Consider the following 15000-nt stretch of genomic DNA (forward strand, 5'->3'; position numbering starts at 1 on the left):
TCCCTCCCTCTCTCGCTCTCTCTCTCCCTCCCTCTCTCGCTCTCTCTCTCCCTCCCTCTCTCGCTCTCTCTCTCCCTCCCTCTCTCGCTCTCTCTCTCCCTCCCTCTCTCGCTCTCTCTCTCCCTCCCTCTCTCGCTCTCTCTCTCCCTCCCTCTCTCGCTCTCTCTCTCCCTCACCCTCTCACCCACACCCTCACCCTCACCCTCACCCACACCCACACCCCCTCACCCTCTCACCCACACCCTCACCCTCACCCACACCCCCTCACCCTCTCACCCACACCCTCACCCTCACCCACACCCCCTCACCCTCTCACCCACACCCACACCCACACCCCCTCACCCTCTCATCCACACCCTCACCCTCACCCACACCCCCTCACCCACACCCTCACCCTCACCCACACCCACACACCCTCACCCTCTCACCCACTCACCCTCTCACCCACACCCTCACCCTCACCCACACCCACACCCCCTCACCCTCTCACCCACACCCTCACCCTCACCCTCACCCTCACCCACACCACCTCACCCACACCCTCACCCTCACCCTCACCCTCACCCTCACCCTCACCCTCACCCACACCACCTCACCCACACCCTCACCCTCACCCACACCCCCTCACCCTCTCACCCACACCCCCTCACCCTCTCACCCACACCCCCTCACCCTCTCACCCACACCCTCACCCACACCCACACACCCACACCCTCTCATCCACACCCTCACCCTCACCCTCACCCACACCCCCTCACCCACACCCTCACCCACACCCACACACCCTCACCCTCTCACCCACTCACCCTCTCACCCACACCCTCACCCTCACCCACACCCTCTCACCCACACCCTCACCCTCACTCACACCCACACCCACACCCTCACCCTCTCACCCTCTGACGTGACCACCGAGGCACCCCCACGCAACAGATAAGACCCGATAACAGACGAAAGGGTCTCTGTAATAACCGCCCCCCCCCCCCCAGCCGAAGAAATTACATGACGAAAGACACACAGCCATGATCGCCCACCATATACTAGGATTTCATTTTTATAGGATTTATGATCCACTTCCTGGTGGATTTTTTTTTTTTTTTTTATGACCGTTTTATCGATTTTCAGATTTTGTATATCACCGGCACGATCGATTTGATTAAAGAGGATTCGTTTTAAGTTTATTTCCGGTTTATTTACAGTTTGATTAATGGTCGTAACCTTTATTCGTTTTGTTTATTATGTTATGATGGTGAATATATTCATTAAAGCTTATGCGATTATACAGTGAATCACAAGGATTGTGATTAAGTATGTAGTACATTAACATAACATCATCTAAAGTTCTGTTTTTTTTATATATGAAGTGGTGAGGGATGGTGGGTGGGGGTGGGGGGAGAGGGGTGGGGTTGTGGGGTGGTTGCGATAATGATTATGATGGTAATGGTGACGGTAATTATATAATGATGAGGATGATAGAAATGATGATGATGATGATGATGATAACATTAATAAAAAATCAATAACTACAATGAAAGTAATAACTATAATAGCCAAGATGAAAGTAATATAGGTAGGTAGCAGCAGCAATAGTAGTAGTGGTAGTAATGATAATAATGATGATGCAGACACACACACACACACACACACACATACATACATACATACATACATACATACATACATACATACATACATACATACATACATACATACATACACACACACACACACACACACACACACACACACACACACACACACACACACCATGCATGAATGCATAGATGCATAAATACATACATGCATACATAGAGGATCAGAAAACAAGCGGGCAGGCCATGCGACTAATGCATGCATGATTTTTTTTTCTTTTTTCTTAATGTTGCATTGGCGGAAAAGAGGTTCATCTGTCTATATTCGTAACTGATTTTGGGTTATTTTGGTGACAAGCTTTCTGTCCTCGTTGCAAGCTGCAGCGTTTCAATCATTCATTTTGTATCTTATTGGTAGAACATGTTCAAATCAACTAAGGGAATGTTATGTGCTTCATACTGTACACAGAGGAAGGTTTTAATTGCCTAATTTCTAGTCCATTCATTCATCCATCCATCCATCCATCCATCCATCAATCCATCCATCAATCCATCCATCCACATACACACATCCACATACACACATCCACGTACCTCCCCCCCACCCCACCCACCCACACATACACACACACAACCTCCCCCTCCCTCCGCACCAACAAACCCAAACCCAAACACACGCACACACACACCTCCACTTCCACACTTCCCCCTCGAAACAAAACAAACAAACACAAACAAACAAACAACCCCGCGGCCGCTCGCCTGTGCATGTACTTTGCACAATATCGACCCCGCCAAATGACGCTAACTAGCTCCATTCCGGCCGTAATTAAGCGTAATTAACCGATTAGCTCCCGGGTCGACCAACGCCGGCCACCCCTCGCGCCTTTAATCATTCCATTCGCTCAAGTTTAGCCGCAGCTTTTCTCTTCTTTTTTGAAGAGAGGGGGTGAGGGTGGGTGAGGGGGGTGAAGGGGGTGAGGGGTGATGGGGGATGTCGGTGAGGACGAGGAAGGAGGGAGGAAGGGGTGAAGGGGGTGAGGGGTGATGGGGGATGTCGGTGAGGACAAGGAAGGAGGGAGGAAGGGGGGAAGGAGGGGAGGGATGTAGGATAGAGAGGGGGAGGGGGAGGGGGTAGAGAGAGAGAAGGGGGGAGGAGGGTTAGAGAGAGAAGGGGAGAAAGAGATAGAAAGAAAGAGAGAGGGAGAGAGATAGATAGAAATATAAAGAAAGGGGGAGAGAGAGAGAGAAAGATAGAGAAAGGGAGAGAGAGAGAGAAAGATAGAGAAAGGGAGAGAGAGAGAGAAAGATAGAGAAAGGGAGAGAGAGAGAGAGAGAGAGAGAGAGAGAGAGAGAGAGAGAGAGAGAGAGAGAGAGAGAGAGAGAGAGAGAGAGAGAGAGAGTAGAGAGGAGAGAGAGGGTAGAGAGAGAGAAGAGAGGAGAGAGAGGGAGAGAGAGAGTGAGAGTGAGAGTGAGAGAGAGAGAGAGAGAGAGAGAGAGAGAGAGAGAGAGAGAGAGAGAGAGAGAGAGAGAGAGAGAGAGAGAGAGAGAGGGAAAGAGAAAAAGACGGACAGGCACAAAACACGATAAAGGGAGAGGAAAACCCAAAACCATTATACACAAAACGAATGAAGTTAAAAGAACATAAAGACTTAACAAAGTCAGCTCGATCCCCTCCTCTCTGGCCAGGGGAATGGAACGAGGAATAAAGAGGGGAGACAAAGAAAAAAATAGATGAAGCAGAAAGAAAAAAGTAGGAGAAGGGAGGGAGGGAGGTGGAGGAGAAGGAGAATTAGGAGAAGAAGGAAAAGGGTACGAAGGAGTTGGAGGAGGAGAAGGATACGAAGGAGGAGAAGGATACGAAGAAGAAGAAGAAGAAGAAGAAGAAGAAGAAGAAGAAGAAGAAGAAGAAGAAGAAGAAGAAGAAGAAGAAGAAGAAGAAGAAGAAGAAGAAGAAGAAGAAGAAGAAGAAGGAGAAGGGGAAGGAGATGGGGAAGGAGAAGGAGAAGGAAGGGAAGGAAAAGGAGAAGGAGAGGAACAACAACAACAACAAACAAGGAAAAGAGAAAGAAGAAGGAAAAGGAGAAGGAGAAAGAGGTGCATAGGAAGCGGCCGATGAAGATGAAAGGGGCCACGGGGTACATACAGCCAGACGATAAGACTTCCACAGAAGCCCAGAGGGAGCGAGGGGAGGAGGGAGGAGGGAGAGGGGGACGGAGGGGGAGGGAGGAGGGGAAAGGGGGGTGACGGAGTGGAGAGGAGGGAGAGGGGGGGAGGGGGACGGAGTGGAGAGGAGGGAGGGGGGAGGAGGGGAAAGGGGGGGAGGAGCGAGGGAGTGGGAGGAGGGAGGAAGGTGGAAGAAAAGGAGGGAGGAAGGAGGAAGAAGAGAAGGAGGGAGGAAGGAGGAAGAAGAGGGGGAGGGAGGAAGAAGTAAGAAATTGAAAGGAGACGAAACGCAAAGAGGTCAGTCTAACAATTTAGTAAACAATATGAAACACAATGACCATCATCACTATCATCACCACCACCATCGATGCTACCATCACCACCAATTTCCAGCATCCTCATCACCACCATTATCCCCTCCGACATAAAAGAGCTTTGTGCCGTCAACAGCCGACGTTTCCTAAGTAATCTCCCCATTGATGGTGTCCCAGAGAAGCCAAGCTCAAGCTCAATTAAAGACAAAGGAAAAACACGACAACACAGCTCCTCAAAGAAAGCTATGGAACTTACATGTACGGGAAATCTTTTTTTTTTTTTTTTTTTGCGTTCGTCCCCTGCTGGATGCTACAGTTCAGGGATTTCTAAGAGTGATAGAGGGTGAGGGAGAGGGAGAGGGTGAGGGAGAGAGAAAGGGAGTGAGGGAGGTGAGGTAGAGGGAGTAAGGGAGGTGAGGTAGAGGGAGTGAGAAAGGGAGTGAGGGAGGTGAGGTAGAGGGAGTAAGGGAGGTGAGGTAGAGGGAGTGAGGGAGAAGGTGAGGTAGAGGGAGTGAGGGAGAAAGTGAGGCAGAGGGAGTGAGGAAGAAGGTGAGGTAGATTGAGTGAGGGAGGGAGAAGGTGAGGTAGAGGGAGTGAGGGAGAAGGTGAGGTAGAGGGAGTGAGGGAGGTGAGGTAGAGGGAGTGAGGGAGGTGAGGTAGAGGGAGTGAGGGAGAAGGTGAGGTAGAGGGAGTGAGGGAGAAGGTGAGGTAGAGGGAGTGAGGGAGAAGGTGAGGTAGAGGGAGTGAGGGAGAAGGTGAGGTAGAGGGAGTGAGGGAGAAGGTGAGGTAGAGGGAGTGAGGGAGGGAGAAGGTGAGGTAGAGGGAGTGAGGGAGAAGGTGAGGTAGAGGGAGTGAGGGAGGTGAGGTAGAGGGAGTGAGGGAGGTGAGGTAGAGGGAGTGAGGGAGGTGAGGTAGAGGGAGTGAGGGAGGTGAGGTAGAGGGAGTGAGGGAGGTGAGGTAGGGGGAGTGAGGGAGGTGAGGTAGAGGAAGTGAGGGAGAAGGTGAGGTAGAGGGAGTGAGGGAGAGGGTGGGGGAGGGAGAGAGGGATAGGGCGAAGGAGGGAGAGTGAGGGTGAGGGAGAAGGAGGAGGGAGAGTGAGAGTGAGGGTGAGGGAGAGGGAGAAGGAGAAGGAGGGAGAGTGAGGGAGAGGGAGTGATGGAGGGTGAGTGAGGGAGAGGGAGTGAGGTAGTGAGAGAGAGGTAGTAAGGGAGAGGGGGAAGAGGAGGAAAGAGAGAGAGGGAGAAAGCGTAATATTCATTCATTGTTACAGATGCTGTCATTAATATTAAGTTGATTTGTCACTTGTTAAACATTTATCAATTTAAGACATTTTGACCCGCATATTTTTTCATCAATCATTCCGTAAAATTGAATTCTCTCAGAGCTTCATTGTATAAATAAGTGTACCATGAAAAAAATCCGTTTTCTTTAACGCCGAAAACGAGAACTTATTCAAGTGAATGGGAGGGAGGGAGGGATGAGGAAGAGAGTTATGAGAGAGAAAGAAAGAGAGAAAAAAAGAAAGGGTGAGGGGAGAGGTAGAGAGAGGTAGAGAGAGGGAGAGGGAAAGGTGTGTACTAGTGTTTCCTGGTGACCTCCCCATCTTTTAACCTCGAACAGCTAAACGCGTTTAGCCTCGCGTTTAACCTTGTTGACCTGCTGGCGGTGTTCCCTAATTAACCAATGCACTGACATGTCGGGATGCGATCGCCGTCTGCCACAGGTCACTCGGCAGAAGGAATCCAGATCAGAAGGATCATAGACAGAGGAGAACAGGCAGTGATCAGAACACAGCTCTAAGCTCTAACCTCCAGCTTTAGACGTATTTATCGGACCACCAATAAAAGACGAACGTCTGTCCTTCTCATCGGTTTACAACTGGTGATGCCTTTTCCTACCGGGTTATAGGGAGGGGAGGGAGGGAGGGAGACAGAGAGAGAAATAAAGGAAGTGAAGTAGCGGGAGATAAAGAGAGGGAGAGGTGGAGAGGGAGGGGAGATAAGGGGGAGGGGGAGAGCTGAAGAGACACACAATAGACATCTACTACACACATAATTCTCGAGTGAAGCGAGGGAAAGATGAAGAGAGGTAGAGACGAGATGAAGAGAGAGAGAGAGAGAGAGAGTAAAAGAGAAAAAGTTAGAGCAGGAGTAAGAGAGAGGATATACACAGCGAGAAAAAAAGCGCTGAGTATCCCTTTCCTTCGAAGGACCGGAAGGAGCGATCAGCATCCCCAGATTCCCTAAGAGGAAGGTCTTAGGATGCTCACAGTGGATTTTAAGGGTAAGATTATGGAGGGAAAACATATATATATATATACATCAGGATAATGCATCATGGAAGGAAGAAGGGGGGAGGGAGGAGAGGAGGGAGGGATGGAAGAAAGGAGGAAGGGAGGTAGGGGGGGAGGGAGAAGGAAAGGAAGGAGGGAGGGGGTGAGAAGAGGGAATGGAGAGAGGGAGGCAGGGGAGGGAGGGAGGGAAGGGGAGAAGAGAGAAGGAAAGGAGGGAATGGGGAGAGGGTGGAAGGGAAGGAGGAAATGTGGAGAGGGTGGGAGGGAAGGTGAGAGAGAGGAAGTGAACAAACGAGAAAGTAAAGAAGGGGGGGAGGAGAGAGCGCAAGGAAAAGGAAAGGAAAGGGGAATCGAGTTAGAGAGAGAAGGAGGAGGAAGACCGCCATACATAAATAAAAAAAGGGGAAACAAACAAACGCACAAACACAACGTCATCACCACCTAAGCCATGAACACTGGACAGCAGCGCCGTCCATTCCTGAGGCTTATTTTAAAGGGCACAGACTCACCCGAGCTACGCCCTTCTGTTGGGGGGGGGGGGGGGGGAGGGAGGGGGGGGGGGAGGGAGTGGGGTGGAGGGAGGGAGGGCGGAAGGGATGAGGGAGTGGGGTGGAGAGAGGGGGGAGGGAGGGAGGGAAGGGAGATAGGGAGGGAGGGAAGGGAAAGAGGGAGGGAGGGAAGGGAGAGAGGGAGGGAGGGAAGGGAAGGAAGGGGAAGGATAGAATAAGGGAGGGATGAAGGAGAGAACGAAAAAGAAAGAAAGAAAAAGAGAAAGACAAAAAAGAAAGAAAGAAAAGGAGAAAGAGACAAAAAAAAAAAAACGCAAAAGACTAAGCACGAACGAGAGAAGGCGGAGTACACCTCTCCCCCATCCCCACACCACTCAACCATTCGGCGAGAAAAAGTGCTCGCATAAAAACCAGGAGAACACACATTCAGACGCCTCCGAACCGGCCATACGAGGAATTAGTGCTAGGCCCCACCCCCACCTCCGGAAAAAAAAAATAATCACTAATAACGTATGTGAGCTAGGATGCGATAAGGAAGGTGGACTTAGATAAGTCTTATCAGCCAGCCGCCCGCCGCATACCTGTTGAATGAATGCTACTCACGGAGACGGCTACGCGGGCTACCGGATAGTAGGACGATCGGATTGTGTAGATGCGGAGAGGGAGGAGGGGGAAAGAGGGAGGAGGAGGGAGAGGAGGAAGGGGGAAAGATGGAGAAGGCGGGAGAGGGAGGAGGGGGAAAGAGGGAGAAGGAGGGAGATGGAGGGAGATGGAGGGAGAAGGCGGGAGAGAGGGAAGGGGGAAAGAGGGAGGAGGAGGGAGAGGAAGAAGGGGGAAAGAGGGAGAAGGCGGGAGAGGGGGGAGGGGGAAAGAGGGAGGAGGAGGGAGAGGAGGAAGGGGGAAAGAGGGAGAAGGCGGGAGAGGGGGGAGGGGGAAAGAGGGAGGAGGAGGGAGAGGAGGAAGGGGGAAAGAGGGAGAGAGGGGAGGGGGAAAGAGGGAGAAGGAGGGAGATGGAGGAGGGGGAAAGAGGGAGAAGGAGGGACAGTGGGACAGATGATTTTTTTTTTGAAACTAGAGAAAGAGAAAGAGGGACGCGGGGAGAGGCTTAGCGTTGAAATAGAGAGGCGAGAGAGAGGAGAGGAGAGCGCGAGGAGCAGAGAGAAAGGACAGAGCAGGACAGAGACAGAGACAGAGACAGAGACAGAGACTGAGAAGAGACAGAGAAGAGACAGAGACAGAGCCAGCGACGAGACCAAGAGAAGAGACAGAGAAGAGACCGAGACGAGAAGAGACAGAGAGTAGCCAGAGACAGAGACAGAGACAGAGACCCAGAGACGGACAGAGACAGAGACAGAGACAGCAGCAGAAAGAGAAAGGAGAAAGAGAAAGAGGAACGCGAGTGAGAGGAAAGAAAAGAGAGAGAAAGAGAGGAGAGGGGAGAGAGAGAGAGAAGAAGAGAGACGAGAGACGGTGAGAGAGAGATGATGAAGAGAGAGGAGAGAGAGAGAGAAAGAGAGAGAGAAAGAGAGAGAAAGAGAAAGAGAGAAACAGAAACAAAGAGAGAGACAGACAAACACGGGGGTGGGGGGAGATGTAGCTAGCGTTTCGGACATTAAATAACCTTTTCCTAAGGGTAATGATGCTAAGAAAAAAAAAGACTAATGAGGTTCCATCTCCACAGCAAGAAAGAAGAAAGAGGGTCGGTAAGTCTTCCTTCTACGTAAGACCAGTCTTCTCTTCCCGAAATTAGCTTCAAAAATCAGTGACTAAAAAGGTGAATAGATCGAGGACTTCGATCAGAGGGAGAGGGAGAGGGAGAGGGAGAGGGAGAGGGAGAGGGAGGGGGAGGGGGAAGAGGGGAGGGAAGAGGGGGGATAGGATAAGGGAGAGGGGGTGGGGGACGGAAGAAGGGGGAGAGGGTAAGGGGGAGGGAAGAGGGTAAGGGTGAAGGAGAAGGTAAGGGGGAGGGAAGAGGGAGGAGAGGGTAAGGGGGAGGGAGATGGAGAGGGAGAGGGTAAGGGGGAGGGAAGAGGGGGAGTGGGGGGTGGGAAGAGAGGGGAGAGGGGGGATGGGAAGGGAAGAGGGGGGATGGGAAGGGAAGAGGGGGGAGGGTTAGGGTAAGGGGGAGGGAGAGAGTATGAGGGAGAGGGAAAGTTGAAGGGGAGGGGAAGATTGGAGATAGGAGGAGGGTAAGGGGGAGGGAGGAGGGAGGGGAGGGGGAAGGGAGGGGGAGGGGGAGAGGGAGGGGAGGTTCAACGCGAGATGTTATGAGAGAAAAGGAGAGAGGCAGAGGGAGAGGGAGAAGGGAGAGGGAGAGAGGGAGTGGGTGAGAGTTGGGGAGAGGTGAGGGAGAGGGAGAGGGAGTGGGAGAGGTGTAGAGAGGGAGAGGAGAGGGAGAGTTGGTGAGGGAGAGGGAGAGGGTGAAGGAAAGGGAAGGAGTAGTTGTTAGGAACAGAATGAAAGAAGGATATTTGCATTACACACAAATAAATAGACTGGGGGGACACAGGGATTTATTTTGAACTAGTTAAATTAATCCACAAAAAAAAAACAAAAAAAAAAAAAAAATAATTTATATATTTATAGATTTATATATATAACAATATATATTTTAGATATAATCTAAATATATATATATTTTGATCTATATATATATACATATATGTGTATGTAATATATATATATATAATTGGGACATATAATATCATATCATAGATATTTAGATTATCATGTGATATATATATTTAATATTTATATTTACTAATATTTAGATAGATATATAGAGTATACATACCATATTGAACATATATATACCAAAATATTTACACATATATACATTTATGTACACACACACACACACCACAACATAACTATAATATATATATAGATATAATATATATAATATATATACATATATATATATATATATATATATATATATATATATGTATGTATGTATATCAATACAGCATCAAACTAATTCCAACCCTCCACTCGAATGCCCTAGAATGACCTTGTCTCAATTAGATCCCGGATGTTGAATATCGCATCTTTGGTCCAATTATTAGTAGTTAATCGGCTACCTTCATAAAAATAATCAAGATTCCTTCGATAATATCAATACAACTCAGGCTTGTGTAACTAATTGATAGAAGCTATTTTAATGAATATCATTATTTGTATCAATTCATAGACTTATCACAATATTTATCTTTGTCTATTGCAATAACGAAAACACATTAATTCTTTGAATAAACTCATAACAAAACAGTTTAGAAATAAGGCAGATTTTCCGACATCAAAGCATATTTTTACATAATGGGAAACCAGATTTCGCATCCATCTCATCCTCATTATCATCCGAATTGAAGTGATTGAAAATCTTGCCAGAACGCTTTCTGAACTCACTTAATAAATCACTGACCTTGTATATATATATAGGTTTTTCGAGATTAACGCCCCATTTTCGAATTTCTTTCGTCTTGCAAACCATCAACATTGCAATAAACATCTAAACACGTTTTGAATATACCAATTACTTTCGAAGATTCGCGATCTGTAAAGTGTAATCTTTTATGAATTAACAGGCTACAAATTAAGGTTGATTATTAACCATCAACCACGTCAACAGTCGAATCATTACCGACCTATTAATTAAGAATAAAGTTAATCAAAATGACACAATCATAATGAAAATAACAACAATCCTACCATGATGTTCACCGCCAGCACCAGATATCCTCCTTCGAACAGAACGTATAAACAACTAACAGTTAGACCTCTTTTGACCTGAAGTCTTAGTGAGTCGCCCTGAGTCCTCTCATTCATGGTCTGTAACCACCTGTTGGTTTAGTGATTCGCTGGTTTCAGTTGTTAATCTAGGGAGAGGCTTTGGTTAGTCGCTCTCTCTGGCTTTCTCTCGCTCTCTCTCTCTGGCTTTCTCTCGCTCTCTCTCTCTGGCTTTCTCGTTCTCTTGTTCTCTTTCTCTTGTTCTTGCTCTCTCTTTCTTTCTCTCTCTCTCTCGCTTTCGCTCTTGCTCTCTCTCTTTCTCCCTTTCTCTCTCTCGCTCTCTCTCTCTCTCTCTCTCTCTCTCTCTCTCTCTGCTCCCCGCCTTCTATCTCTCATCTCTCTCCTCCTCTCTCTCCTTCGCTCTCTCTCTCTCTCCTCATCTCTTCTTCCTCTTCTTCTCTCTCCTCCCTCCCTTTCCTCCCTCCATCATTCCCCTCCCCCCTCCCCCACCCCCTCACGCATTGCCCCCCTCTCTCTCCTTCTCTCTCGTCTGTCTCTCAGGCTCTCAGCTCTTTGCTCTCCTCTCTTCTCACTTTGCTCTCCCTCTCTCGCTCTCTCTCTCTCTCCTCTATCTATCTATCTAGCTATCTATCTCTCTATCTCTCTTTCTATTTTATCTATCTCTTTCTCTCACTTTTCTCCTCTTTCTCCCTTTTTCTTCTATCTCTGCTCTTCCTCTCTTTCCTCTCTCTCTCCTCTCTACTCTCTCTCTCTTCTCTCTCTCCCTCTCATTCTCTTCCTCTCTCCCATTCTCTCTATCCCTCCCTCTCTCTCTCTCCTCTCCCTCCAATCTCTTTCTCTCTCTCTCTTCCTTCGGTTCCTCTCTCTCACTCTCTCTTCACTGTCTCTCTCTCATCCTCGGTCTCTGCTAGACTCTCTCTCTCTCTCTCTCTCTCTCTCTTCTCTCTCCCATCGGCCTCTCTCTCTCGTCGCTCTCTCTCTCTCTCTTCTCTCTCCTCTCTCTCTCTGTCATATTACATCTATGCCCACTCTCTCTCTTTCTCTTCTCTTCCTCACCGGCCACACACCATCAATTCACAAAAAACAAACACATATAAACACATGCAGAGGCCAGGAGAGGCAACGCTCACAATTATATATAATTAATACATCACTCTCTACATCTCCCTTCTTCCTCTCTCCTCTCTCCTTCAACCTTCCCTCTCATCTCTTCTCTCTCGCTCCTCTCTCTCTCTCTCTTACTCTCTCGGTTGATCTATTCCTCTATCTCTCTCTTTTTGCTCCTCTCTACTCTCTCTTTCGCCTCTCTACGTCTTTTCTTCTTTATCCATAATTCTTATCTCTCTCTCCCTCCTCTCTCCACTCTCTTCCTCCCCTCCTCTCTCTCCTCTCCTCCTCTCTTCTCATCTCCCCTCACTCTCTCCTCTCTCACTCCTCTCCTCTCTTCTCTCTCTCAGTCCGCTCTCTCTCTCTCTCTCTCTCTCTCTCTCCTTCTCTTACGGAAGATGGTAGATGGAACGAAACATATTGAATAAGATGAAAAATGAATGATGAAAAAAAATGTATAAACATGTTATTACAAAAAACAGAACAAATAGATTGCATGATCATGTCAAAATCAAATTACATTTCGAAATCGCTGTCACATTTTTCTAATGTATTTGTTTAGCTTTCTTTTTCTCCCTCTGCCATGACGAAATACATTTGGAAAAATAAAGCAACGGGTATGTATTGGATTTCAGTATAGTTCAGTTTCAGCGTAAAAAGGATTAGTGTAACTGATTTCATGCGCTGGAGTTTAATTATAAATGTAGTTGGTTTTCAGGTGGATTCTATTTGGAAAAATAATTTTGATACTGTAATTATATATATTTATATATATATATATATATATATATTTTTTTTTATAATTTCGTACAGTTTGTAATTGAGAGCAATCACTGGTACGGGCAGTTTAATTCGATATTCTGCAGAAGAGAGAGCATTGCTGAATATAATCTGCTTTGCAACTGCTTAATATATTGTACAGATTATTTTGATATTGTCGTATTTTCATTGTGGGTTGCAAATTCTCCCTTGCGCAAACGGGATTCATTCAACGCCCACCGCGCCAAGCACAATATTTAACAAATTTAACAATTCAAAAACATAAATATCTAACCTGAATCTTCTCTTCCTGTTGCGCGCTCCCTCTCAGCACAACCACTTTTGTTTGTTCAAATAAATAACAATAATGAAATGGAGATTTCAGCTAAACACACTCTTTATCAGTCGGCAATATCTTATCAGTGTTGCATGATTATCACAAGTCAGCTTCAGAAATTCAAAGCGAGATCCGGGTTCTAATGCTTTCTTTCAAACACAGTAAAAAAATAAATAAAAAGAAAAAACTAAACTATTTTGCACGAAAAAATCTCTACCTTAATATTTCCCATAATTAATTCCTTGATATATCTTTATCAAATGTACATCCTCACCACCCAAAAAATATATATTCGAATATCAATGACTTGAATAGCTTTTTTTCCCCCTTCCCGAATATGATTATCAATTTTTTCCCTTTTTTTTCTACTTTTTCGTTCCTTCCTTTCCGCTTATTTTGATAATTCTGATGCCTCTGAACCTCGCCACGACCGCGCTACCGCGCGGGCGGCCACGCTGCGCGGGGGCGACGCCGGCGGCGACGGCGGCGACAAGCGGGCCTTCTGTGTTGGTGGCGACATCGAATCACAGTTGAGGAAAGTTTATCTTATCACCCTCAATCATTATTATTATGCCTTTCCTGTGATGAAACGAGTGTTCTTTGTTATTAATGTATGATTTATTGTACGTACAAGAGGAGAGAGAGAGAGGGAGGGAGGTGCGTAGCGGGAAGGAGAGGAGAGAGAGGAGAAGTTGAGAGGAGTGAGAGAGAGAGACTGAGAGACCACTCCAGAGAGAGAGAGAGAGAGAGAGAGAGAGAGAGCAGAGAGACGAGGGGGAGAAAAGAGAGTGAGAGAGAGAGAGAAGAGAGAGAGGAAGAGAGGGAGAGAGAGAGAGAGAGGATGAGGAGAGAAAGGGGAAGAAAGAAGAGAGAGAGAGGAGAGAGGAGATTGAGAGAGTAGGAGAAGAGAGGTGAGGGGAGGGGGAGAGAGAGAGGGACTTTTTTTGACTTTGACGAGTTTATTGAGACAAGTGATTACGTACAGGGAGGAAGAGAGAAAGAGAGAGAGAGAGGGAGAGAGCGAGAGAGAGGAAGAGAGATAGAGAGAGAGAAGAGAGAGAGAAGAGAAGAGAGAGAGAGAGAGAGAGAGGGAGAAAGCGAGAGAGAAAGAGATAGAAAGAGAGAGAGTGAGAGAGAAAGGGAGGGAGAGAGCGAGAGAGAGAGAGATAAAACGAAAAAGATAGACAAAAATAGAGAGATAGAGAGATTATGATCGAGAGCGTAAAAATTTACCCCGTGATAAATCATCCATCTTTAATAAGAAAATGTTGTGTCATGTTATTGTTCATGTAAGTAGAACCTTAGAAGAAGACGTAGATGATTGGTAGTTATAATCATTGTCTTTACATTAATGTTTTGTACGGCTTGAGCCTGTGAAGCACAATATAATTTCACTATTACATAACGTCTTACAAGTATTTTCTCTCGTGTTAAAGCGACTTATGTGAAGATTATCTATTGCCTTTTTATGCACACTTTCTCTGTTTTCAATACTTAACTCACAAGAATAATGAGTAAATCCATAATCCATACCATTTCACAACTAAAAAGAAAAACAAAACACGAAGGAAAAACACCACCAGAAAACATTAAAAAAAAAAGACTTACACAATATCTTAAAACACACCAAGATTTCAAAATAAAAAAATAAAAAAATAACACACACACGTACGGTAAAAAGCTGTAACTAATCCGAAGTTGAAACGTATCTCTCTTCACTAAAATTAGAGACCCGCTTTGATTCCTTCTTTCGAAATAGTTATTAAAAGAGAGAGAGAAAAAGGTTTAAAAGTCCTACCGGCAGCAGAAGCGTCGAACGCCATCTTGGAAGTTGCTCTTTGCTCACACATCTGACGGTTCTCCTCCTCAAATTTTTTCTCTGCGATTCTTATCTCGCTGTCTCAGTCCATGCTGATAAGATATGGAATCGGGTAACATGGCAGGTAGATGCTAGATAACCAGTGATGATGATTGTATTAACTGTAAACCGGAATAAAAGTGAAAGAATCTGAAACAGTAAAATAGAAAATTACTCAATCGATATTTCTACTGTTTATATGCTTTTCGAAAAAAAAAATGAAATGTGAAGGAAAGGTCTTCTTTCTGATCATTATTTTCTTTTCATGCAATCGAGTCATGTGACTGAGTCCTTATCCTTATCATTATAGTGAGT

The 15000-nt window shown here is 46.4% G+C and overlaps 1 protein-coding gene across 3 annotated transcripts in view; it reads right to left on the reverse strand.

Annotated features, from left to right (window-relative positions):
- The window catches only part of LOC122246654 (uncharacterized), a 28341-nt gene extending 13647 nt beyond the window's left edge, over positions 1–14694 (reverse strand). The window contains exon 1 of one of the 3 annotated variants that reach the window (XM_086552671.1): positions 14626–14694. Coding sequence is in view for 1 of the 3 variants with exons in the window: in XM_043005349.2 (XP_042861283.2) it covers positions 10586–10702 (117 nt within the window). In the remaining 2 variants the exon portion in view is untranslated. Of the gene's footprint in view, positions 1–10585; positions 10721–12785; positions 12904–14625 lie in introns of those variants that run through there. The other 2 variants (XM_086552672.1, XM_043005349.2) reach the window with 2 other exon arrangements.
- Between the last annotated feature and the right edge of the window lie 306 nt (positions 14695–15000).

This window comes from Penaeus japonicus, unplaced genomic scaffold (genome assembly GCF_977035675.1).
Source record: "Penaeus japonicus unplaced genomic scaffold, GWHDUDI00000001_assembly GWHDUDI00000027, whole genome shotgun sequence".
Lineage (NCBI taxonomy): Eukaryota > Metazoa > Arthropoda > Malacostraca > Decapoda > Penaeidae > Penaeus > Penaeus japonicus.